At 44.1% G+C, this 26,525-nt stretch overlaps 1 protein-coding gene across 2 annotated transcripts in view; it reads left to right on the top strand.

Moving 5' to 3' along the window:
* RECQL4 (RecQ like helicase 4) overlaps window positions 1-26,525 on the top strand; it is a 281,776-nt gene that overhangs the window by 49,820 nt on the left and 205,431 nt on the right. For both annotated transcript variants that reach the window (XM_078686614.1, XM_078686613.1), the window contains exons 9-14: window positions 3,929-4,039; window positions 11,453-11,605; window positions 12,879-12,971; window positions 18,312-18,448; window positions 19,475-19,558; window positions 22,561-22,749. In XM_078686614.1, the coding sequence (XP_078542740.1) occupies window positions 3,929-4,039; window positions 11,453-11,605; window positions 12,879-12,971; window positions 18,312-18,448; window positions 19,475-19,558; window positions 22,561-22,749 (767 nt within the window). The remainder of the gene's footprint in view (window positions 1-3,928; window positions 4,040-11,452; window positions 11,606-12,878; window positions 12,972-18,311; window positions 18,449-19,474; window positions 19,559-22,560; window positions 22,750-26,525) is intronic.

Raw genomic sequence — 26,525 nt, 5'->3', positions numbered from 1 at the left:
CTGCCGCTCTAACCATTGAGCCACACTTCTCCATGACATGTATGCACGACATCTATTTAAAACACTGTGCCCATTTCTGGGAAAGGCTCAAAAGATGATAGTGCAATATGATAGGATGATGCCCTCTTCATAAAAATTCCTTCTTTACTTATTTTTCTTCTCTTTCATACTTGCTGCTCCTTCTTTCTCTTTTTTGTTGCTTTCATGTCTTTCTTTCCTTATCCACTTGTTCTTGCTTTTCCTCCTTCTTTCTAACTTTCTTCCTATGTTTTTACACAACTTCTTTCTTTAGCTACTTCTTTTTTACCCTTTCTTTCCCTCCTTCTTTGTTATACGTTCTCTTTCAGTTTCTATTTTTCTTGTTTTTCTTTTTACTATTGCTATTTTTCTTTACTTTTTCTTTTCTCATTTCCACCTCTACTTTTCTCCTTTTCCTCCTTTTTCCTTTCCTTGTTTCTTTCTTACATTTTTCTTTCTGCTCCTTCAATTCCCCCTGTTTTCTCTGCTCATTCCATTTTTTCACTATTTCTTTCTTTGCTTTCGTTCACTCCTTTCTCCCAATTCTTCCTTGTGTGCTTCCATTTTTTCTTTTTCGTCTTTCTTTCTCCTTTCCAGTCCAGGACACTTCTGATCCAGGGGTTAATACTATCCAGATTGGATTATAGTAACGCCCTGTTCTTGGCAGCCCCTGAAGCTACCATCAATATCCTTCAACGGGTGCAGAATGCTGCAGCCAGGTTGCTTGCGGGTGCCTCAAGAAGATCATCGGCCAGACCATTCTTGAGAGCACTTCACTGGCTGCCAATACGCGAAAGAGTCATCTTTAAATCGCTATGCATCACCCACAAGGCCCTTCAGGACAAAGGACCTCCGGTCCTCAGGAGCCTGATATGCCCTTATAAATCAGCGCGGGCTCTCCGATCGGACCATGGAAATTTTGCCAAGGTTCCTAGAGTTAGGAAGGCACGAACAGGGGGGCGCCGCTTTTCCGTAAATGCCGCAAAAAATTGGAACTCTCTCCCCAGTCAGATTCGTACTGAACCTTGTCATTTTAAGTTTCGAAAAGCCCTTAAAACATTCCTCTTTCCCAAGGTCTCCTAACTACTGGTATTTTCTACAGTTTGTTCTCTGTTTCTTCTTGTTAGCGCTGGGACGCTCTCGAGCAGCCATGCGCTTTATAAATTAAATTTCATTTCATTTCATTTCATTTATTTTTTCTCCCCTCTTTATTCATTACTTGCCTTCTCTACTTCCTCGTTCCCTATTTCTTTAGCTATTTCTTAATTTATCTGCTTTTTTCTTTCCTTTGCATTCTTTCTTTCAACCTTCTTTTCTTTCTCTCTTTATCCTTCCTTGTTATTATTTCATTGTCTTTTTCTAGTTTGATATACTAATTTTCTGTCCTTTCGCCATATCTCCTCTTGCTGTTTCTTTTTTGTTCTCATTTTTCTTCTACTGTATTTCCCTTACTTTTGCTCATGTTTTCCTTTTTTTCCTTTCCTTCCTTTTTTGTTATCTTTTGCTTTCTCTTGCTTTTTTCTTTTCACTTTGTCATGCTCTTCCTTCATTTGCTACTTTTTTCTTTGTAATTCTTTCTTTCTTCCTCTCCCTTTATTCATCGCTTTAACTTTCTTTTTCTTCCTTCAATTTCTTTACTTAATTAGTTTATTCTTTTTTTCACCTTTTTAAGTCTTTCTCTGAATCTTTTTCCCTATTTCCCCTTGTTTCTCTGTTGCCTTTCCCCCTCCATTCTTTCCTTTCTGTCTCTATCTCTCTTCTCTCTTCCTTTTTTTCCTTTCATGTTCTCAGTCTTTCTCTTTTTCTCTCCTACTCTCTTTTGCTGACCAAAGGGACAAAATCGAACGTCAGGGACCCCAGATTTTAACCATTTGTGATAGGGCTCCCATGCCATTAATACGGTCTGCTACCTGTAGCAGGAATGGGGTACTCTAGAGGCAGTGTTAAAGTTATTTGGCCTCTGTGTACAGTTATCAAATATTTACAGTAGCTCACAATGATTTTCAATGATCAGAAGTAGCTCTGACTATAGGAAATGTCGTAGACCCCTGTACTAGACTACAATTACAACCCCTAGCCCCGATCTTCCTCAAACACCTGGAATCTTGACAGTATGTAATTTGTTTTCTTCTGACCAAAGGTACACAACTTTTTCTTTGCCCATGGTCTACCGAGACCTGGGGCCCGATTAAACTTTATCATTGTTTGCGCCTGGCGCACCTTTCAAAAGATGCCCCGGGCACAAACAGTGATAATGCACCCCATTAGGGTGTATACTCTGCCCCTAAGGCAGCCGCGAACTCGCGCTGCCCCCAGGACAGCGCATTCAGGTGAAAACACTGAGCAGCTGCTCCGTGTTTTCAGAGTGCATGCAGCACCCGTTGCAGATTAGAGATCCCCTTGCAGGCAGGTGCAGTCAGTGACTGCACCCCTTGCAAGAGGCTGCTCTCAGGAGGCGCACTGAGTGTTCACCACCTTTTATATGACGCACTGTCAGTGCGCCTCCTGAGGACTTCTTTGACTCTGCGCCCGCGTCTGCAAAATGGCACGGGCGCAGAGTCAAAGGAATTCCTTAATTTGCATAGGGCACGCCACTATGCAAATGAGGGCACACCCTCTGAAGGTAGAACTGGCGCCTTAAGTGTGCCAGCCCTATTGGTATTACAGAAGGGGCCGCACAAATGTCTGCGCCCCCTTCTATAATACTAAAGTGCCCCGGGGGCGCGGATGTGAGCGCAAACGCCCGTTGCACCCCCGGGGCACTTTCTGTAATATGGCCCCTGATGGTGAAACACTCACAGATGGAATAGGCCCTCCATGTGGCGCGGGAAATCCACTGTACTTTTCTCACTTCTATAAAGAGCTGCAAGTCTTGCAGCATTTAACTTTTTTATTAATTATTTTTATTTTAAAGGAGAAACTGATAGAGTCAATGACTCGGCTCAGACTGGCATGTTAGATATGCAGAGTAAAAATGTCATGGCCACAGTAGCTAACCCACTCAGTGACTGAAATGAAAAGAACCTTAATTAAATTGATGGGCTAGTATTATAATATTGTTCTTAATTTGACTGAGGTTCTATTTATTCGGCACAAACCTGTAGCTCTTTCAAAACTAGAAGACAGGAGTTGTATGCCAGTTACTAACATTTTCTTGTACCTTTGTTTTTTGTCATCTAGAAACTATAGCCCTGGGTTGTATGAAAAAAACCCACATACCTAAACCACGCGGTCTTTACAACGACCGCGTCTTTACCACGCATGCCTTTACAACGAATTTCATAAAGATTGGTAAAAGTATATGTGTGGTAAAGATCCCACCCCAGCCCCCTGCCCTGAGCCCTAAAATCCGGTACTACTATGTTGTAATCTAACTGCCCCAGCCCTATTAACTAACCCAACCCTGAGCCCTACTACCCAGCCCCTAGCCCAAAAAAGCTACACCAGTACCTCTGCTCTGAGCCCTAAAAACTGCCCTGAGCCCTGAAAACTGCCCCTTCCCCTCCCTGCCCTGAGCCCTAAAATGTGTGTCCCTGCCTTAAATACTACCCTGGCTCCATCCCCCACCCTGAGCCCTAAAACCAGTGCCCCCACCTTACCAAGCCGAGTCCCAGTTCTTCTTCCTAACGCGATCCTTCCGGTTCCTCTCCCAGCACATCCGCTCAGACAGCTAGAACACTTACTGCCTTAAACACGCCGATGCGTGGTTAAGGCATATGCATGGTTAAGGCGAGCAGTTTTCCGCTGGTGGGGAAACGGCATGCATGCTTAAGGCCGAGTTGTAAAAGCTGTTTCCCGTAGCCCTGTCATTCTTTTGCACCTATTATACCTAGGTATTTCCTCTGAATGTGTTTCAGCTGTCAGTGTGATAGCCCATATATTGATCTCAGTGATTGTTGATTACTTGTAGCAGCTGCACCTCTTCTGCCACAGGACGATGATGTTGAGGAGGAAGAGATAGTTTTGCCAACCCTGGAGGAAGTTGCTCGTTTGACGAACACACAGCTGCAGACCAGTGCAGGTGAGTGGGGCAAGGCTAAGAAAGGGTTGGATGTCTTTCACAAAGCTGATTTAATTGCCCAATGTGAACAGGGTAAGTGTGTGGGACCAGAGCTGAGGTTTGATGGATCTATGTTTAAAGGCGCCCTATAGAAATTTCAAAGTAACTAATGCCAATATGCTGATGAGTAATGAGCTGTCCAGTTGCGGGTTTGTGGTATTGGCTGTGGCAGATAATTCATGCTATGGCCTTGTATAGTGTCAGATGCAGTATTAAGCAGCCCTCACTCGGCTCAGCTCATCATATCACTGACTACTCAGGTAAGTCTACTAATGTAGGTAAGCTGGACTGAAAAGTAGCTTTTACTGTTTTCCGAAAATGGATACATGCTGCTGGAAAAGTCCCAAAAATGGCGATCACTTGTCGTTGATGAATGGAAAGCGATTTTCTTGCAGGCGTCTTCTTCCCCATCACCATATTGAATGGAAAGCCATTGTTTCATGAAAGGTATAACTTTGCAGTTTTCCCGGCCTAAAAATTCTCCACAGCGAAGAGTCATACTTATGTTTGGCGCTATGATCCAACTACAGTGCTGCAGAGGTTTTGGAGGAATGAGTCATACTTAAAGCCTCACCATTCTAGGTGATAACATGTAACTTATAAAATTGAAATACATAAATCTCTGTATTAATTGGTTGATATTCGAATGGTTGTAATGCTTCCAATGACTGATTTGGATGGAGTAGTACATTAGAATATTTATCTTTCAAAGGTTTTCCACTTTGTTTATCTCAAATGTGGCTTTTCCAGCCAGCATTGCTTTGTACAGCCCTACGTTTTCAATATCATTTTTAATTTGTGTCCCCAAAGCATTGTGCGCATTACCCAGTCCAGAATGCTTGTACCTTGGCTTTATCAGCACATTAATCTCCTTCTGAATTGGGAATTCTAGGGCTCTTATATGGGGCGCCTTTAACTAGACCAAAGAACAACATAGTTCTTTCCGCTTCCCCACCCCTTCGTGTGCCAAGGTGCCACCTTTTTTTTTAGCCCCAATCTGGGCCATGTTAATTTGTTTCAATCCTCAAATCAAGTCTGTTGAAAAGTCTGCGTATTACCAACTTCACTAGTTTCGACCCAGATTGCCAGTTTTGCTGGCACCGCACCTCTTAACATTGATGCAGTTCTTGTAAACTCAGTATTCAATAATGCCAGTTCACTCTACCATTGACTCCAACATCCTCCCTTGCTCATCTATAGAACGTCAAAAACACTTAATTAGTCTTATGCTCCAGCCCTACCATGCGCCAGTGGCAGGTAAGCTGGTCTTTGGACTGACTGCCTGAAGGTACTCTTCTCACCACCATAAAGCCCTCCTGGGTATTTTTCCCCTCTTAACAATAAGAGGAAAACCTGTTGGGGAGCTTATCTTCTCTTTGTCATCGGCTCGTGGTCGGGGCTCACCAAGCGTAAATGTACTGGTGGTCAAATGCCCAATTGTGTCTTCCCATACAAATTTCTGTTTGACATTTGAGGTTTTTCAGTGTAGATCTGTAATACTGCCAAGGGGTGGCAAAGTCAGCAGCTTACTAAGTGTTTATCTTCCCTGTCTATACTTGGGTATCCTTGAGAAATAAAGTTTTCTTTTGCTGTATAGCGAGGTTTTCTGTATACGAACATGCATACATTCACACTTGTGTTACTGCGGCTGTCTTCAATCCATTATGCAACAACTATCTTGTTTCTATGTTTGCATTCTCAGTTGCATTGTAGCCAGTAGATGATATTTACATTTACCTGGAAATTCTGGCTAGGGGAACGAGAAAACTGTCCTTTTGCTGATCATTTGGTGTCTCCTACGTTTGTCTTTATCCATCTACATCATTTTGTAATGTAATTCGTTCCACTTGTTCCAAGAAATTCTTTGGACTCCAGCAAAAGGGCACCTCCATCAGCTCCTTGAGATAGATTTAAAAAAGTACATGAGTACTGAGCATGATTAGTTACTTCTAAAATCTCATTCACAACCGGACTTCAACATAACGATGAGCAATAGAAAGAAATACTTATGCCCAGCAACAGGGTCTGAACCTCTAAGGAATGATGAAGTCCAGATAGCCTCGGTATGGAAGAGAATGTGTGGAACTCATTTCCTTACCATGAGGTCAGCAAATGCATCTGCAGACGGACCAACAACTTTCAACAAACGTTCTGCAGAGCTGTGAGTGGTGAGTTACATTTCTGGTGCCATCGCACCGCCTTCTCAGATTACTCAATGAAGAGTCTAACGGTGTGACCTTTGAGACAGAGTTTACCAGCACTGAATCAGTGAGTGGACTGACAGGATTAATCACATAGGCGATCGTCCTGCTCAGGTCTAGGGTGTGAGGTGTAGATTCCTACAAAGAGCCAACTTACAGTCCATCCATTTTGTCACAACCAACTACAGTTCAATGGGTTTTTTGGATATGTATATGTTAAAGAAATGGTGAGGCCCCGCCGTGTAGTAGTTAGACTGATACTAGGACCCCAGAGGCACAGACCTATATGCTTTTGCTGTAAGTGCTTAACCAAGCAATTTTAGGGCTGGTTGAAAATCTCAGGATTGCCATGCCATGTGCACTTCCGATAAGATGTAAGGACGTCATCCCAGCAGTTTATTAGTTCAGACATATCTTGCTGTGGACTGTGCAGGTTTGTGCATGGTATGCCAGTGTTGGGCAGAGGGCCATCCATTTCTTTATGTATCAATGAGTGGAGGTGTGGGTATGAATTTGGGATACACTGGTAGGAACGCCAACATAACTAGAGTAATCTGTTAACGCAAGGATATCTTCTGCAGCCTCCCATCTCATTTAAGGAGTCTGAACCTAATCAAGGGATGGAGCATATAGCATTCTAATATGGCGCCTCTAATGTCCTACCCTGTAGTGCAGTGCTGTATGTGTTACCTCTGGTGCAGAATCCCAAGAAAGACCTCAAGGGCTCCATGACATCAAGTAAGGTGGTGTTGCCAATGGGTGAGGGTCTGCCTAGTGTTCTCAAGGCCTGCACCCTTTCTTCGGGGTCAGATCCCGTACTGAGAGACCTCTCGTGCTTCTGTTCCGGGCATCCACTCTGGTTCACTTTTGTGGGCCCACCATGTAGCCACAATGAAAGTATTCATTAGAAGTCCTTGAAGATGTAACAACATATGTCACACTGAATTGCCAGCGCTGTCCCTGTGAGCATGCCTGTGCATGACTGCATCTGTACTGGACCACAGTACTGGTTCTGAGAACAGTCAGGCTGACCTGGTTCAGGTCCAGTTGTGAGGTGGATGGTGGCCAGGGGAGTGCTAAGCAACTTACGACCCTTTTGGGACAGTGGTTCAGGGAACCGGTTCAGTCAGTGGCGCACAAGGGGGTAACGCTTGGGCTGTGTCCATCTTGTTCCTGACTATCCACACACACACTACTGTGTTTTTAAGTGTTTTACTGTGTTTGCAGCTGAACTTCTTGTACCTTTAGAATCAGTTTCCTTCGTTCTACACTTCTTAATTCAGGTACACATTGAGACAAGTACACCTTTGGTCTTTTGATATCTTTGTAGACTGACTTATACTTTTGTTTCTTCAGGCTCTTTAGTATTTCTGGAATTCTTTACCTGAACAATCCTAGCACAGCAGTGGTGGAACTCACTTTCCCTGTTTCATACATTGACTCTTTCTGATAAAAGTGGAAGCCTGTTGTGATGTTTCGGTTGTGCTTTTGTAGAGTTTCCAGAACTCACAAGTGGCACACTATCCCAGCACTTGGTCCTTGTTTTCAACCCTACTCTACAACTGAAGTTAATATTTCATTTCCGAAGCGGATTCATCATTTCTGTTGAATCATCGACCATTCCTTCTCTTGTCTGCATGAGCTTCTGGAATACAATGTGATTAAACAACCCATTACTTTCTTTGAGGCCTCCACTCCATTTGTAATCCTGCTTTGAGTCATGCCATGACACAGAACATGTACTTATAACAGCACTGGATCATCTGAACACTGTGGTCAATGTTGGCGGGGTCAGAGCTCGGGTACGTGTAGACCTTTCAACCGTTTTTGATAAATGGAGGCTCCAGAGTTGCGTTACTCTCTTATACAAACGTTCTCAATTGGTGGTCCTTTATCCCTTCAGCTTGCAAGTTCTTCCACTGAAATATAGCGTTCCTCCAAGGATCTGCAGTTTCATTGGGCTTATTAAAGTTCTGTATGCAACCTTTAGCCCACAACATCCATGTTCACTGATGTTTTTTTATTTATGCCTGTGACACATAATTTGTCCTGCGCCCTACTGGCAATGAGCCGTCTGTGTCTGCCTTCAAGATCTGTGTTCTCCAAGTCCTGTGGCAGATGTGCAACTAATGCCTTAACCTCAATGAAAACAAGACTTGGAGTCATTCCCCGTCTTCCCCTCTTGAATCAATCTAACTGTGTGTAATAGTCTCATTCCCTTCACTGGTTACCCAGTGTGCAAACATGGCGTTCGGTTCAACTTTGCACTGATCTTAACATTTCCAGTCTTCCTTATGGTCTCGTGTTGTGCTTTCCAAACGTGCTGCTTGAAGAAATGTATTTCCTTTTGCCACTGTACAGGGAAAAATGGCACAATAAACTCTAGTCTCATCATGTCTTCATCTTCAACTTTCTATTGCTACTTTCCACCTCTCAGTCCAATCAAACCTTGGGCTGTAAGTGCACTGTTCATGATACACTTGAGGTAAACATGGAGTCTCTCACTGATGGCTTCAATTTCCTTTTGATAAGTAATGAATTGACGTCAGACCCCATTCTAAGAGGCTTCGGGGCAAGCAGGTACCATTGCGCCTCAACTGCGAGAGCTGACTTTGTTTGCCTCTGATGTCACAGAGTATATCCTACTAGGGCCCTGCTCAGTAAGCTGAGTACAATCCCTTCAGCACTTGACTCTCAATTGTGACGAGGGCGAATAGGCACAGGCTTCTCAGGGAGGTGATGTGTGGGTTCTCAAGCTCAGATCGCAACAATTCAAAAAGCAAATGTCCAGGTGAGTGCTTATTTGTTCAAGTAAGAAAGTACTTTATTTCATAACAGTACAAAATACTACACACAACTAATAACAAACAGTATAGTTTCTCTGGGTGCAATTTGGCTGGTTCTGCACATTTCCACTTCCTTACTGTCCCCCTGCCATCCCCCACCCTCCCTCCACCGCAGGCTCTCCCCCCAGTTGCGGGTGACCCACCCTTCTATATGGAGGTAGCAACAGTAGCAAGAAAATAACTCAAGTACACCTCCTAATAGTATGTGAGCTCAGTCTGTCTGTTACCACTTAAGTGGAATCAGTCCTCACAGATCTGCCTTGCTTGCTTGGCTCACTCGCGCTATCCAATTGAGTGAACACACCTTGCACAACTGAGTCTGCAGTCCCGTCCCTCAATCCTACCATGCACCTAATGGCTGTGTTCTGGAACACTATTTAGTGCCTCCTTTCTAATCCATAAGCCTCATCAAATATGTAAAGATGTCCTGCCTCTCCTCCGCTCACTTCAGTGTCAAGGTCTCCTGCTTCCAGCTTCAGGAATGTAAGTAATACACTTCCACTGTCTGGGCGCACAACCCTTACAGCCATTGTAGGAAGCTGGCTCTTTAAATGATATAACAAAATGAGATGTATTGTGTAAATAGTACAGGGGTTCCCTTATGAGCGGTTAGGGGCTTGCTCTAGCAACCCCAAGGGGCTCTTCTAGGGTTAGTGTGGTCCAGCAGCCTTAGGCTTATCAGAGAGGAGTGTGAGACATCTCCAAATACACACAATAGTCATTAACTTATGCACCCGACTCAAAAAGGAGTTCCACACCAATTTATAAAAATAACACACATCTTTATATATATTTAGGCACCAGAACCAATTTGATCAGGTGAGTACGTTTTGCAATAGAAATTCTTTTGCATTTAAAAAGTTGACGCTGCAATTTTCAGAAGCTGCAATGTTATCCTATAGGAGGAAGAAGTACGGCATTCAGGTACAGTACAGTGATTTACAGGACCAATCTCCAGGAGTAAAGGTGAGTGGTGGGCAAAGTCCAAAGCAGCACAAGTAGATCTCAACCAGCGGCACTAGGGCGGCTGGGTGCAGAGGTGCAAAACCGCATCTTGTGCCCAATTTTACTCTATGGGTATCGGTCTTTGTGTAAAAAGGTTGCAGGCTTTGATTAACAGGCCAGTCGGACTGAACCAACAAGGGGGCTCTGGCCTCACGATGCTCGGGGACATAGGGACCCCTTTGGGCCTCTTCTCCATGGCCTAGGGGCGATGGGTCAGAGGTGTCTTTAGGGACAGGTTTTCCTTACCAGGAGCAGTCGTGGTGGTGTGAGACCCAGGTGCAGAGGTTGCAGGCGATGCCGTAGGTCCACGAGAGGTAAAACCACAATTCATTCGCTCTCTGGAGGGCTGGGGGACCACGCTGACACCATGGCCCACTTTAACTCGCGCGTGGAGCGTCGGGTGACCTTAGGCGTCTGGTTTTTGCGGTCTTGAAATCCTCTCAGGTTTCTTGGGTTGCCTGCAGAGTGCAGAGAAGCAGGACTGCTATTTCACAGTAGTTCTTGGTTTCTGGGTGAAGTACTGGCAGGTCTCCCAGACTTTGGACACACAGCAGCTGCAGCACAAGTAGTCTTTTGGCTCAATTGTCGAAGTCCGCAGGAAGGCCGAGAGGGTTGGCGCCAAGTCGTTGCTGGGTCTTCAGTTCTTGTTCTTTGTGACTCTTCACGTCTGTCTTCTTTCAGGTCGGCAGGATCTGCTTTTCAGGTGCCAGGGGCTCCCCTAAATACTTCATTTAGGGGAGTGTAGAGTAGTGACAAATGGGATTCTGACCCTTGTGGTCACTACGCCCCTATATGATCACTTCCTGTGGGAAGTGGACATAGCCCTGTGCCAGAATTCCTAAGTTTGCCAACACAAAGATGGCTAACTCTGAAAAGCCGTGTCCGCCTCATATTTGGCCACCTTGGGGTTGGTACTAAAATGGTCTCACTTGGACACACCATGCAGGCTACACACATCAACATGCATAACACACACTCTCGATGTTAGCACAAAGGACTGTGTAAGGGTATAGAAGCTGAACTTTCCATAAGGTGGGCCAAAAATCTAATGATTTAGATGAAAAGATGTGATCATTCTAGGGTTTCTCAAACACAGTATGCTGCCACTACCACTCTATGTGCTAAACCAATGACAGGAGCAGTAGTCCAGGGTACCAGCAACGCACAGTTGGGCACTCAGGGCAGAAGAACGTACACCATGCAGGGGACATTCAGTTCCCATCAGTCCACTTTACAACACTTTGGGCTCAAGCTACATGGTTCCTTTGCAATTCAAATACATTTGTTACCTGCAGGCTGATTTGACTTGTCTTTGGTTTTAGTGCATGTTGGAAGTGAATGTTCTAAAGAGGATCCCCAAGAAATAGAAGAAGAACCACTTCCGCTAGATGTTGTCAGACCAGCGTACGAACCGCCTGTGGCGCCCTCTCCCATGGAACCGCTGTACCCGTTGGGAAAGGATGGAAAGGTCCAAGGTAAGAAATCTCTTCAGGTATGCAATAAATCGGCTTGAAAGCATGATAAATATTTTTGACAGCGCGACTAAGATGATAATTTGAATGAGAAAGTGAGAATGATTGAATTGTAATTGATGGTTTTGTCGATGAAGTTATGAAGAGTATTCATATCATTAGCAAGCTGATGGTTTTGTAGCTGTGTTCACTACATTGATTTAGCTCTGATAGGAGTGCGCATGGTCTGGATGAGAGCAAAGCTGTGTTGTTTCATTTTATGGAAAGCATAATACCAATGACTGGAATTTATGTGGGTGATTTCTTTTTTGTGTTGTTGACATTGCTGAAGCCATGGACATGATACGTGTGGAGAAAGATTTGACCATGGGAAACGTGTAAAACTGCGTGCATTACACTGCGCCAGTAAGATGTTAGTTATGCATAAGTCAGGGCTAAATCACTAGGGTAATTGATGTTGAGTGAATGCACGCGGATGGTTATTGCCTTGTATGATTTGGCTGAAATATTGGTGACGATGACTAGTTTGGACAAAGGCCTGGGGCATCAAGACTTGGTTTATAAGACAATATAAAGAGGATCGGGGTCGATCAGAAGCCAGGTAGACAGTGAACGATGTTCGTAAGAGCAGGGTGATGATGACATTAACAATCACAGCTCACTACAATGAGCAAATAACTATCCGGCATGATGATGATGATGAATACCTTGAACAAAGGCGTGGTGATTGGTTGGGCTATGTCATGACAATAATGCTATATGTATGTAGGTGTAGGTATTTTGAACATTTGTGCGATGCTAGTTTCAATGAGAAAGTGATGAGGATTGTAACTTTGAATGAGGGAGACATCCGCATCCATAATTTCTGTGAATGAGGAAGTCCCCCTAATGATTACAGCGGATGGAGGTGTGATAAACAACAACTTTTTAGATGAGTGCATTTTTGTCTAATTGAATCTCAGATTATTCTTTCAGATCTTGTGTACTGTTAGTGGGGAAAATGTGTGAGCTGGGAAGGAAATGATATGCTGACTTTGTTCTTTCCAATGGTAAAACCTTCTCTTTTTAAATTCTAGTTTACCCTAGTTAATTGCATGCAGCCTAGTGTGTGTGTGTGTGTGTGTGTGTGTGTGTGTGTGCGTGTGCTTTCAATCTAATTAAAACACTAACACCAGATCTTTTGTATCAATGAAATCATCGTCTAGCAAATGATGCCTTAACGACGCACACTAGTAGTTACTTCGCTTCTGACTTTTTCTCTTTCTTCGTTGGTCAGAGACTCCGCAAGAGGTGCTAGAAGCTCTCTCTGAACTGGGATATCGCTCTTTCCGACCAGGACAGGAAATTGCAATCATGAGGATTCTCTCCAGTAAGACTGCATTTAAAAAAATAATTAAAAGGCTTTCATTCATAATGCAATTTTGAAAATTACTTGGTCCAGGGCTTTGAGTTAGAGAGCCATGAAGCTTCTAATTCCAATGCATGTAGGTGCGATGGCTTTCCCGTTGGGATTTGTTCTTGCCTTTCCATGGCCAGTTCCCTAATCCAATGTCCTTTGTTGTTGCTTTATTTCTTCTATCTTTGTTATGTCTATGTAGAGTTGAAGGGGAGGCTGTAATCTGGGCGAATATGTTTGTTGCTAGGCTGTGTGTTGTACATTTGTATTGCATTAAACCTCTCTGGCAAGATACACTTCCAGGATACTTCCATGTTTTTATCCCAGTCTAGATGATGCTCTCTCTGTGCCCATGTTCCCAGAGCAGCTGTTTCTTTAGAGCTAAAAGCAGGGCCTCCTGATTAAATACATTTGAATGATTTGAGGTTCCATTGACCAGGTATGAGCCCGGCTGGCTTTTCAAGGTTCAAAGCTTTGTAAATTAGTGTTAATGTCATTTGTTTGTGAGCTATTGAGCAGGGTCACTTTCAGAAGCTGGTGTGTCTTCTCATTGCCATGAGGATCTCGAAGTTGCATCTGTTTGGGTACATTCTTTCTGAAGCAAGCTATTGAAGAGTTTGAGCTTGGGTGGAATATCTAGCCTACGACATTATCTCCTATACCACTAATGTCACTTTTGCTAGCTACTTAAAGGCCGATGGCATTTATTTATTTATTCATATTTATTTTTTTAGACTTGTAAAGCGCGCAAATGCCCAGGGTCGTCTCGGCGCTGCGGACAGTGACAAAGTGATAAGCAGGTTATTGGAGGAGTGTGGCTCACTGATTAGAGCGGCAGACTCTGATGCAGATGTCTGGCCCGGGACCAGGGTTCAATTCCCGACGCGGCAGGGTCCTGAGGCCAAAATGTCCACGGACTCGATAATTCTCGCCTCGGTGCCTATTCTAATCATGGGGTCCCACGCTGCAACTCTGGGCAATAGTTGCTTAATCTCCACTACGGCGGCCCACCCCGCTGCAGGATGCCTGGCTTTCACCCTGGGGATACCCAGTAGGGGTTATCTCACAGGGAAAAAGCCAGGACGGGTTCCCAAGGCAAGCGCCTTGATGCCTTCGGGTGATACGTGCGCTATATAAGTCGCAATACATTTACATTTACATTGATTAAACAGCCATTTCTTTATAAGGCCAGCAAAGTTTGAGAGGGTCTGATCTCCAGCGGGAGAGAGTTCCACAGTTTTGCGACCGTGACAACAAAACGTCGATCACCCCAAATGACAGTTTTGGTCCGCGGCGCTGACAGGAAAAAAGCATTGGAGAATCGAAGTGGCCTATTGGGGATGTGGATGGCTAGGCATTTTATTAGGAACTGAGGGCCTAAATTTCGAGAGGCTTTATAGGCAATACATAATGCCTTGAATTTGATTCGGTTCCTCACCGGGAGCCAGTGGTATCTTTTAATTACATGTGAGATGGGCTTGAATTTAGGGGTTCCTGACAGCATTCTAGCTGTTGCGTTCTGCACCGATTAAAGTTTTTGAATAACCCTTTTCTGTGCATTGGAGAAAAGTCCATTACAATTATCTAGGGATGATATCACCAATGCACCGACCAAAGTCCTTCCTGCATTAAGAGGGAGATAAGGTAAGATCTTTTTGATTATTCGAAGTATATGAAAAGAGGTGCAGACAATTGCATTGGCATGTGGTGCAAAAGTCAATTTGTCATCGAATATTATACCTAGGTTCTTGATCTTGGAAACCGGGTTCGGTGGGGGACCGAGAGCTGATGGCCACCAGGAACTAGACCAGATGGGAGACAGCTTACCAAAAATCATAACCTCAGTTTTGTCGGAGTTTAGTTTAAGACAGTTGCTGGCCATCCAACTACTGATGGCCAGCATGCCTTTTTGGAAGCTGGCTGCAACCCTTTCTCCGTTGTCATTTATAGCAAGCACCAGCTGTGCGTCTTCAGCGTACGATGTTAGGCCCATCCCATGTGCCTTGATGACTCTGGCTAAGTCCGACATATAGATGTTAAAAAGCGTCAGACTTAGGGATGAGCCCTGCGGAACACTGCACGGTAATGTTATCTGGGCAGAGTGGAAGTTGCCCAGTCTTACAGTCTGGGTCCGGTTAGGAAGACAGCAGGTCTCTTGCTTTGTCCTGAATGCCCATCGCAGTGACACGGTCGATCAGAGTGTTATGATCGACCGTGTCGAATGCAGCGAGAGGTCCAGCAGGATAAGAACTGCCGTCCCTCCCTGGTCAAGAATTCATCCCTCTTCGGAACAGTTTTTTCAACAAAATGTAAGCTTCCTAGTGCAAAAACCAGCCTACATACCTTCACAGGTACACTTTTTTCTTTTTCTGATGACATTAGCTCAAGGAGTCGCTATCCTCCATTTCAGCTGCATGAGGATTTGACTGGCAGCTGTTGGGCCTAATTTCCCTGGCACATATGCTTGTAAACAGTATGTGAAGGTTTTAACTGTGTAGAAAATGAAGGAGGGGTGCTGGTTTAACCACTGATAGAGGAACACACAGTATTCCATTACCAAGAATGGAATATATGATTGTAAACACAGCTTGTAAAATGTTGTTTTTTCCTAAGTGCAAGCTGGGGGTCTACAGCCGCTATTCCTCTTCCCACTTAAATGTTGAAGAAAGCCATAATTGAAACAAATGAGAGCACAGGTCTGGGGAAAAGATCTGTCCAACTGCTGCCTTTTGAGCGAGCCCCTACAACACGTCCAACTCCTATGACCGTGACCACAGTTGTGAAATTGGGTTTCTAGTTGGAATATGACCTCAGAAGTGACTAAAACATTTGATCTTAATTGTGCCTTGACCAAAAACCCCATATTGCGCAAAAAGGGAGATAGGTCCTTGGCGGGGCTGAGGGAGGGCTGGACCCTTTATAAATCTAACACACACAAAAGTGCCCCCTTCTCAGTCTACTTATAGTTTCATTTCAAATAGGACCAAATAAACAATTCCATTAAATCTGGTCCGGTATATTTATTTATACCTCTTAGTCATATGATTTCATACAAAAATTATTTCTAATGGCAGAAAAAGAATACACAATACAAAAGATTACTTACAGTCTTACACAATCAACAATTGACATAAAAACATTACAAAAATGTCCAAAAAATAACAACAATAACACATCCAACAAACAATGAAAATTACAGTTGATCAATTTTGCAATATGCTAGACCATTTTTATAATCTAAATTATTTTTCTTAAAAAAGACTGATTCATAACAAGAGCGACAAAACATGTATCACTTTATCAAAAAGGCACTAGATGTAAAAATTGGCTCTTGATGGATTTGCCAACGCGTTTCAAGTTCGGGCCATAAATCCCCAAACCATCATCAGGGCTCTGTTATTCGTCTGTATGTTCCTATGTGGATGACCTGTGGTAACTTCTATTAATGGATGCAATCTTTTCTTCAGGTCTCAGGTGGAACACCTTTTTTTTAAAGGAAAATCTCAATCTGAGCGGGCTTGCGCTGCAAAAAAGGGGGAGGGGGCGGAGGAATATCTGTTTCTTTTGTACTTTAATCCTGTCGTGTAATCCACTGTAGTAATACAGGTGAGTTACTTCATCTTTTCATCAATGGTGGCCGTGTTCACCTGTTTTAATATAGAACGAGGTTCCGCCTCTCGCCCCCGTCTGCAGCCCCGTCCGGGGCTACACGTATATCGGACTCGCCTTTCTTTTCAACTCGCGAGTTCCGATTAAACAAAGGATTGGTCGTTCTCTGTTAGTGCGGTCTGCTTCTTGTGTACAAACGAGTAGGGAGTGATTGAGAGGCACCGGCTTTATGCAGCAGAAGCAGACCGCAGTCTTCGTAGTTTGTTTTATGACAAGAGCCCTCAGATCTAAAAATCTAAAAAAGGCTAGCTAGGTGCCATACCATGGTAGCAAACCAAACATGAGGAGGTAGAGAGCATAAAACAAGTATACTCAGCCTTCAACTCATATCAGAACTGTTATTGTGAGTTTTGTTATGAAGAACACGATGCCTAGAAGGTTTTTATTCTGATTGTTGGTTCGACTTTTGAATTAGGAGACCAGGCATTCAGAGCTCATAAAAAGAAGTGTAATCAGCTTGCACATAAAATAAGTGTTTGTTTTTTAAATACTGCTTTTTCATAAGTTTGTACACCAATCCATTACAGTATAAAGTGTGCATTCATTCTTCCATGCAGTTACTAATAAAATGTTGATATGGAAAAGGATATATAACAACATTATTTGTACAATAACGCAGTAGTGCAACATTAATGTCCCTTCGGGAACTGACAGATACATTAATTGTGCAAGTATATCACAATAACCGTTATTATTATTAACATTAACAACTGTCCATAATATGCCGCACATGTTTCTCAACTGTTTACTTTGGGCGTAGGTCCTAACACAGTCAGGTGTTCATGCATGTCAGGCGACTTGGGTTCGGGATGGGGCGGTAGCTTGTGTAGAGTAGAGTGTATTGGCGTAAGTTAAACCTGGAGATGTGGATATACCCGGGGACAGGGCCTGTTATCTTTCCTTTCTTGCATAGATGCTAGCATAGTAGCTGCGTTATGGTGAGGCGGGATGTGGTGGGGGGGAGGGGGCAGAGAAAGAGGCTTTGTTGAGAAGGCGCGCAACTTGTTATGAGGTTAATATTCATTATTGGTTACTGTACAGCTGCGACAGCTCTGTCCTGATTCTGTTGTGGTGTGAGATCTGTGGTATTTAGTTTTGATTCTATAAAAGTTAAGTATCTGTGCCAGTCCATAGGGGTTCACATAAAATAAGTGTTAACTAATCCAACAAGGATATGTTGCATATGAAATAAGAGTTTATACAGTATCCTTATTTACTTTTGCTCATTTCCATATTTTAAGAACAAATGTAATAAACGTAATGAAATGTATACTTTGTTATTACATACATGTAAGTGCTAGATGAATCCCCGCTCCGTGACATGCGTCACTACAGTTTTGATATTTGAGAGCATTGGCTACCCATTCTTCAGCATTTCAGAACAGATGCTTGTCAATAATAGTCATTAAATGGATAGCTTGTGCCTAAGGTTACATTCCTGAGTGTGCAATAGAGTCAGAGTCAATGGAGCTTGGCCATCAAGGATTCATAAGGCAGGTAAGGGCCCTCCACATGATTCTGCATCTCAATAGATATGATTGCACAGAAGAACCAATGTTATCTCAACGCACTTGTTACCTGAATGTCTATGTGGTTGTGTGATTAGTCTTTTCTGCACATCACTTTGCTTTGATTGTTTTACAGGTCTGTCCACTCTGGTTGTGCTCTCCACCGGAATGGGAAAGTCTCTCTGCTACCAGCTTCCGGCATACCTCTATGCAAAGAGGTCCAAGTGCATCACCCTAGTGATATCACCCCTCGTCTCTTTGATGGATGACCAGGTATCTCAACAGGAAAGGCCGCAAGGCTTTATTATATTGATTTGTTGCCCTTTCTTTCCATATAAATTTGCCTCACCCTCCAACACTTCCTCTATGCTCCCATCTCCCCTCTATTGACTGCCCCTTTCTTGAATTCCTTGATAATACCAAGTTCATTTTAACACACCAAGCCATCTTTTGTAGTTTGTAAAGTAAAAGTGTAACACATTTTTCTTCGGTTTCCCTGTTTACGTTCACATTGCAACATAATTTTCACTGCATTGCAAGAAAATGTCCATTCTTCTCAAACAGTGGCATATCTTTATAGATATTATCTCTGCAAGCTTCTCCTTTGCTACTGGCAATGTTGGGGATGTTAAGAAATGTGCAGCTTTGTGAAGTTGAAAAGTTACCCATGTAACTTTGCAAAGGTTGCAAGCTAAAACTTTGCAACTCTTAATATAAGGTACAAACACTCTTTAATATAAGGTACAAACTGTCTTTAAATTCACTTTATATTAGAAAGGAATCACACAGCTGGGAAAACCAGGTTTGTTCCATTGGAATTACCTTCCTTGATGAAGTGGCAAGGAGCTAAGTTTCCAGCTTTTCCTATATAAATCTTTTTGAGACAAAATGCACAAGTATGTTGTACATTTCTAGCGAGCAAAGAGTCCAACACAAGCAGGAAATGAAAATGATCACAGGGACTTTAGTAATTCTGCAACTAGAGGTGAGGAATGGAGTCTGAGCAGTGACGAGGATGGGGTGCCTCTGAAAGGACCGGGTGCTACAGTGAAATGAATGACTAAGGATTCTACTGTAGCACTCTATAACAAAGAAGATGCCTCGAAGAGCTAAAGCCAAAAGACTGAATAAAAACATGCAAGGTCTCTTGGAACATAATAGTCTTAAAACCGTACAGGAGTTGAGATTCTGTCCTAGATGGGACTGAGAGGGAGTTTCAGAGGGTTCTGGCGCTGGGTAATGCTAAAAGTAAGTTGGTGGAGCTGTTGCTTACCCACTGTTGTTCACATTGTAATCTAGGTCTCAGGACTACCCCCGCAGCTGAAGGCTGTGTGCATTCACTCCAACATGAGCAAGAACCAGAGAGAGGCAGCCATAGAGAAGGTAAGCTGTTGTTCTGCCACCCTTCGAATGGTAGAGCTGGGCACGGACGCCTGTGTACTCCGAGAGCAGTGTGCACAGGTACGGTGCTTTATGGACATGTGATAGCGGGTGTGATCGCTGTGCGTACCTTCTGTGGTGAGGGTGGAGAGCGTGCTTGGGGTGAATAACTAAGCCAATGGTATTTTACATTGTTTTAGTGCAGAGCTTCGTGTTCACTCCAAATCTTCCTCCATTAGTTTATGCCTGTTCTCCATTTACTCTATGCATTTCTCCACTTCCTGGCCTCCTTCTTTCCATCTTCACACAAACAGTGGCCACCTAAAGAATATCCATCCTAATTTGAGAAAAGATGAAAATCAAAGGTCTGTGCTGAATAGGAAAACTAGCTGCCCTCACTAGAGCCACTCAATATTAACCTTTGCTAATGCTCTCTACAAGAAAGAGAGTTGCCCATCCTTTAATCTTGGATCAAAGCTGAAGGCGAGGGTAGGTAATGATGGGGAAGAAAATGGCCAGCTGTTAGTGCCCGATTGCATGTGGGCTGTAAAGCTAGTCACACCATCTCCCACTCACTCTCGTACAATACAACCTAATGAGTATGCCCTATATCTCTCTCTTCTATTTCATGTACCTGCAGTTGAACGTAAAATACAGCCAAAGGGTAGACTGGCCCTGGATTTTACGCTTTCAGATTGCCCGCACCAACCTCCGCATTCTATATAGGGTGCTAATTCCATTTGAATTAGCAAGGGATGCCTTGGCCTTAAATTGTTATTTGACCTATAGCTGCTTACCTAGGTACACATCCCTACCTAACATTACTACTCACCATCTCTGGGTGGCAGAAAGGACCTCCGAGCAAGCCCTCCCTCCTTATACATTCACCTCTCTTCAACACTTCATTGACAGCGAAGCCATTCTACTGGCACTGCAACTAGTTCCTGGAACTCACTTCCATCATCGATGAGGACCCAACCGACCGCCTCGCCTGCAGGGAGATGCTGAAAACACACCTGTATATTTTTTTTGGGCTTCTTGCATCTTTTTTTTTCTCCAAGAAATCACTTAATTTTTTGTAAACACTTTATTTTTCATTTTGTAAACATACATAAAAGTTACATATGAGCCGCCTCGTTCCCCAGTCCATAAAAAATCGACATTGCAAGTTCTACATGTGCATTATGATAACTCAATAACAATTGTATTTGGCACAGCTAGTACAATGAAACTACGTAGCTGTAGGTGTATTTCTCGTGGGGCCATTTCTCCAAACCCACCACAATTCGTGTCCCAGGGGCTCAGGTCTCTTACCCTCTGTTCACCTTAATCAAGTATACAAAGCAGCATGGCGTTGCGGGTTATATAACACATTGTATATGTTGATGATATGAGCTACAATCACCCCACTGCCTCCGGCACTATACCGTTGTCCGGTTGAGAGTTTGAGGCCTGCTTGGCCGCTTCCACATGTGTACGGAATGGGCCCCATATGTCTTTGGGGCGGGATGAGCAGGGCATGATACTGGCATAGGTCTCAGCGTTTACATTGCAGTACGCCAAACTGTGTAGCCAGTCTTGTACTTTAGGAACGGTTCTCCTACCCCAGTGTATAGCGACCTCCCTTTTTGCAAGCAGGAATCGTAGTGACGCGAAACGTCTTATCCCTTTTGAGAAGTTCACTGTGTATCCCATCAGGGCCACCTCCGGGGTAGGAATGAGAGGTAAGCCAACCATCTAAGAAATCACTTAATTAGTTGTATTTCACTTGTTACTTGTAAAGTGCTCTTAGATCTATTGTTTATAGCAACACTGTCAACATTTGTAAATAAAGGAGCATTGTCCCTTGTGTCAGTAGTTTATCTGAAAGTGTGCATTTCACATGATTTGAGTGCGATGATACTGATGTCATGAAATTTCATTAAATGTATCTTGCACTGCTGAATCCCTGGCTGTGATAATTTTTGTAAAACCTGAAATATAGATTGGTCATTGAGAATGCTGGGCATGTTCTTTTAAGAGAGAGTAGTGGAGAGATTCCGCTCACTGACCTATGTTTCTGTAGGTAACCTCAAACACTGTCCCTTCAGCACTTTTCAAGTAAGTCAGTGCAACGAAAATATTTTTTCATTGTACCCATTGGAGGGTAAAACATGATTCTTTTACACATTTGTTTTTATCATCAGGACTATTTACATCATAAATCAATTACAGAAAACAGCAGCTTTCTAATGTGCTGCTCAGAAAGTGAGAGCACCAATCAGCAATTTCCAATCATTGATTTTAAGACAGACTAATTAACAACAGGGGGATGCTAAGCTTTTTATTCTGACCAGCATAAATAAGGTGTGCAGTGGACCATTGCATTTTCTCTCCATGTCTGTTTCATTTTTCCTCTTTGGTTGTGTCCCACTCCCTCCTTCTACTCCTGTGTCCACTCTATCTGCATCTTTGCCTTGTTCTCTTTGTCTGCACTCTCGGTCATTCTGTTTCACTCTCTCCACTCGTGTCCCCATCACTTCACACTGATACCCAAGACCCTCCTACTGTGTCCCAGTTCCGCCACCCAACCCCACACTTCATATGCCTGTCTCTTGCCACCCCTGTACCATTTCTCCAACTCTTTCTGCTCTGGCCCTTGAGACGGCCCCATGTGCCACATTCCTGCTTCTTGCGCCTTACTTTGTGCTCCAGTGTTACTTCTGTGGCCCCTGCCTCATGTTTTGGCCCTGTTCCCTGCATCCCTCACCCTCAGTCATGGCCACCTTCACGTGCTGCCCCTCCGTCCCATTTCCGCTTCCTCTGCATCTATATATCTAGCTCTTTTTCCTTATGCCCTTTCCTCTCAATGCTTCTCAATTTCCTATCTGCGGAACTGGACTAACTAAAGTTCTATGCTTGGTTACTGTCCGTCTATTTGCAGGTGAAGCAAAGGTGGGCTTGTATTTGGGGTTAGTGCACGAGTTCCAGGTGTTCATCTGTCCCCCCACATCTTGTGTTCGCAGGTGAAACAAGGGGCTGTGCACGTGCTCCTGCTCTCACCAGAGGCTCTGGTTGGCGGAGGGTTCTCTGGGTCGAGTTGCCTCCCACCAGCTGATCAACTCCCGCCTGTGGCTTTCGCCTGTATCGATGAAGCTCACTGTGTCTCCGAATGGTCCCACAACTTTCGGCCTTGTTACCTGCGCCTTTGTAAGGTATGAACAGCAGACTTTTACAATGGCTGCCACCATGCAGCACTCTTCTGAAACTTGTATGGGCATTGATCAGATTGCTTTTCATTCACTCCTAGGGAAACTAAACTCTTCATCCTACTGTTAGCACACTAGCCTTATGCCAGTACTGTCGCAAATGTTGCTGTTCGTCCCAACCTTACTGCCATCCCAGCAAACTTACTTTTGTTTCCCTTCATACCCCAAAGTTTACTGCCGCCTGCCCATACTAACTAACGATCACCCATAACTCAATGCTGACCGCTCCGGCTCACTGACCACCTCTCCTTATTTACTACTATCAATCCCAGGTTTACTTTCCATCCACAGGAGGTTACGTGGCTTCCACCCTAAGGTCACAGCATCCCTACGAGGCTTACTGTCTTATGATAATGGCCTGCTGTTTACCCCCCTGCAATCAACTCCCCTGAACCCAGCCCAGAAGACTATCAGTTTGGAAATGTTACTTATTTTTAATCCTAGGTCTGCCTAGTTGTGTCTTCATACATTTCCTAAGTATTAAATACCTCTGACTTTGAGAGAACCATCTTTTTTCAAAATTATGTTTAAAGTTATTTATTCAAATTAAACACAAAGTTTGCACAAAAACAAAGAGTTTGAAAGTGCTTTTCATCTCTCAGTTTGAAAGAAAAATGATTTCAGTGGATCCTCATAGGAAGCAAACTTTTTATGGAGAAATTTAACACTGATACTTTAAGGTAGAAAACGGCCCCAGGTTTCCTTTGTCACAGTGCAGTTGCAGCACATTTACAATGGCTCAAACAAAGAAATTAATCTTGATTGCAGTTAGTCTATCCAGTGTCTTGCCTTTACTGTGAATGTAGAAGTCTTATTCGTGAATATACTGGGAATACCCAGGATGCAGAACTTGCACTAGAATTAGGTAAACATTATTTCTCCATCACAATATCTTCAATAAGATTCATAATCATTGAACGGAATGTTACCTCATCCCTCATACAAGAAGGTGGGTAAGCTAAGGCAATTGAGAGAAACATGAAAATGTTGAATCTTCGCCAGTAAGTTTATTCAATCATATCAATCAATCAGAACATGTAGAGCGCGCTAAAAACCCCAAGGGATATCCAGGCGATGGTTTGAGGTGGTGTTCCTTGAACAGCCAGGTTTTGGGTATACGCCTGAAGTCGGCGAGGGAGATAGATGTTCGAAGGTGGTTGGGGAGGTCGTTCCAGGCTTGGGTACGATGGATGCAGGGGACAGTGCCAGGGCGGGAGAACGCTGGAGTCTGGTGGACTAGTGGAAGGTCAGGCGGTTGTTCAGGTATTCTGGTAACATTTTGTGGAGGTCTTCGTGGGCATGCATGAGCAACTTGAAATGGCATCTTTTGTTGACAGGGAGCCAGTGCGGGCTACATAGGCGGTGGTGGGGGATGATGTGGGCTCGTCTGGGCAGGTCCAGGATGATTCTTGCTGCTTCGTTCTGGATTGTTTGTAGGCGCTTGAGGAGGAGGGTGGTGGTTCCGGCATAGAGGGCGTTCTCGTAGTCAAGTCAACTGGTGATGAGGGCTTTTAGTGACTGTTCTGGTGTTGGTTAGGATCCATCTGAAGACTTTCCAGATCTGACTTCTCATGGAGAGTTAGCTATTGAGTATTATTCCGAAGTGGTAGGCATGGGTGGTGGGGGTGAGTGCCGGACTGAGGGCCGAGGGCCACCAGGAGGAGTCCCACGGTGAGGGGATTTTCCCAATAGGAGAACTTCGTTTTTTTTGGTGTTGAGGTTAAGGCAGTTGGCTCTCATCCAGTTGGTGACGTCGGTCAAGGCATTCTGCAAGTTCGTTCTGGTGGTGTCCGTGTCTTCAGTGAGGAAGAGTATGAGCTGGGTGTCGTTGGAGATGATGTTATGACCGTGGCTGCGAGTGATGGGTGCCAGCGGAGTCATTTAGATGTTGAACGGTGTGGGGCTGCTTGAGGAGTCCTGGGGTATGCCGCAGATGATGCGCTTGGGGTCAGAGGTGTATGGCGGGAGGCTGATTCTCTAAGTGCATCCAGTGAGAAAAGAGAATAGCAGCTTGAGGGCATTGCCGTAGAGGCTGAAGGGGTGAAATCTTCGGATGAGGAGGTGGTGGGAGACGGTGTTGAAGGCCTCTGACAGGTCTTGAAGGATCAGGGCTCCTGACTCGCCACGGTCATGGGTGACTCTTACATCGTCCATGGCTCCTGTAGGGATGGTTTTTGTGCTGTAGTTCGGGCGGAAACCGGATTGGGAGGGGTCGAGCAGGTGGTTCGATTCCAGGTAGTCTGTGAGTTGGAGGTTGACCGCTTTCTCCAGCCTCGGCCAGGAAGGGGGTGGATTGAGATGGGTCGGTAGGTCTTGAGGTCCGATGGGTCGGCTGTGGGCTTCTTCAGAAGTGGTTTGAACTTCTGTGCAGCCCTGATTTACCTTTGCTTATGTTCTTGAGTCAGAATCAAGACAATAGTAGATGATCGAGTTCTGTGCTGTTCTAGAAGTACCCCACTCTCAGTTCCCAGAGAGAGGAATGTTTGTCATTGGCAAATCTGTAGCTACCTTGTCATTTGCAGAATGAACTTTAGACCTACCTGGAGTGGGTCTGTTGGCTTTCTGACAGCATCTAAATATACGTCATGGTTTATACGGCTGTGGATTAAACCTGTGTGGATGGATCCATAATTAACTAAGAGTGGCTTGGATATTCTAATGGGACATGTTTGGGCATGGTAGTACCCAATGTCTCGATTGAATCATACGTTGTAACAAGACATTTATTCGAGTGAGGAATGATTTCCAAACCATTAAGATGGCGAAATTAAGTGTATGTGTTAATCTAGGATAACCTTCAGAATTAAATACGTTTGTGCATTTGCAGAGAACCAGGGGTGTGGATTTTAATAAACTATCTACTTGTCCATGGGGCAGGTTGCTTCACAAATCTACTGGTCCTGTAACAAAACCCACTTGTCCCTTTTGTGTCATGTAATGCAGCAACAAATTATGACAGCAATCTCATTATATAAGATCTCTGATATAGCCTCTCTGATTATGCCAGGCTCATTCCATGGTAGGGTTTGATTACTAGCCATTCCCTTATGTTGCCACGTTTCCGCAGGTCTACATACTGGGGCTGAAGATAGTGGTGATCAATAGTTCCAGGGTTGGAATGCCCTTTTGAGTATGTGCAAACCTACTAACTTCCATGTTTTAAAGATTTGCACCAACTCTTCTTTAATGTTTTCCCATACTGAGAAAGGTTGGAACCTGACCATGGCAGATGTGAAACTTCTTCCAGGGTTGGGAAAAAAGTGGTTGGAGGGAAAGTGAACTTGCAAACACTCAGATGTTCGCATGAGCAAATATACACATGCACATATGCTCATGCTAAAATGCAGTTCACAAATAATTTCTAGGAGTACTATTTCTTGGCCTACTTCAGTAACGTTGTGTGAATTCACAAAAGTTGTAGATCTGCACTTAATACAAGGACATATACCATGGGCGCACTTTTGAGACTCCTAATTAGGTCTGGCGTTAACCATGGCTGTTTGCGTCTATTAAAATTCAGTCTCTCTCTCTCTCTCTCTCTCTCTCTCTCTCTCTCTCTCTCTCTCTCTCTCTCTCTCTCCCTCTCCCTCTCCCTCTCCCTCCCTCCCTCTCCCCCTCTCTCTCTCTCTCTCTCTCTCTCTCTCCCCCTCTCCCCCTCTCCCCCTCTCCCCCTCTCTCCCTCTCTCCCTCTCTCCCTCTCTCCCTCTCTCCCTCTCTCCCTC

The sequence above is a fragment of the Lissotriton helveticus genome, chromosome 4_1 (genome assembly GCF_964261635.1).
Source record: "Lissotriton helveticus chromosome 4_1, aLisHel1.1, whole genome shotgun sequence".
In the NCBI taxonomy this organism is placed as follows: Eukaryota; Metazoa; Chordata; class Amphibia; order Caudata; family Salamandridae; genus Lissotriton; species Lissotriton helveticus.
The sequence above is the reverse complement of the archived record's forward strand: the minus strand, read 5'-3'. Positions and strand labels throughout refer to the sequence as shown.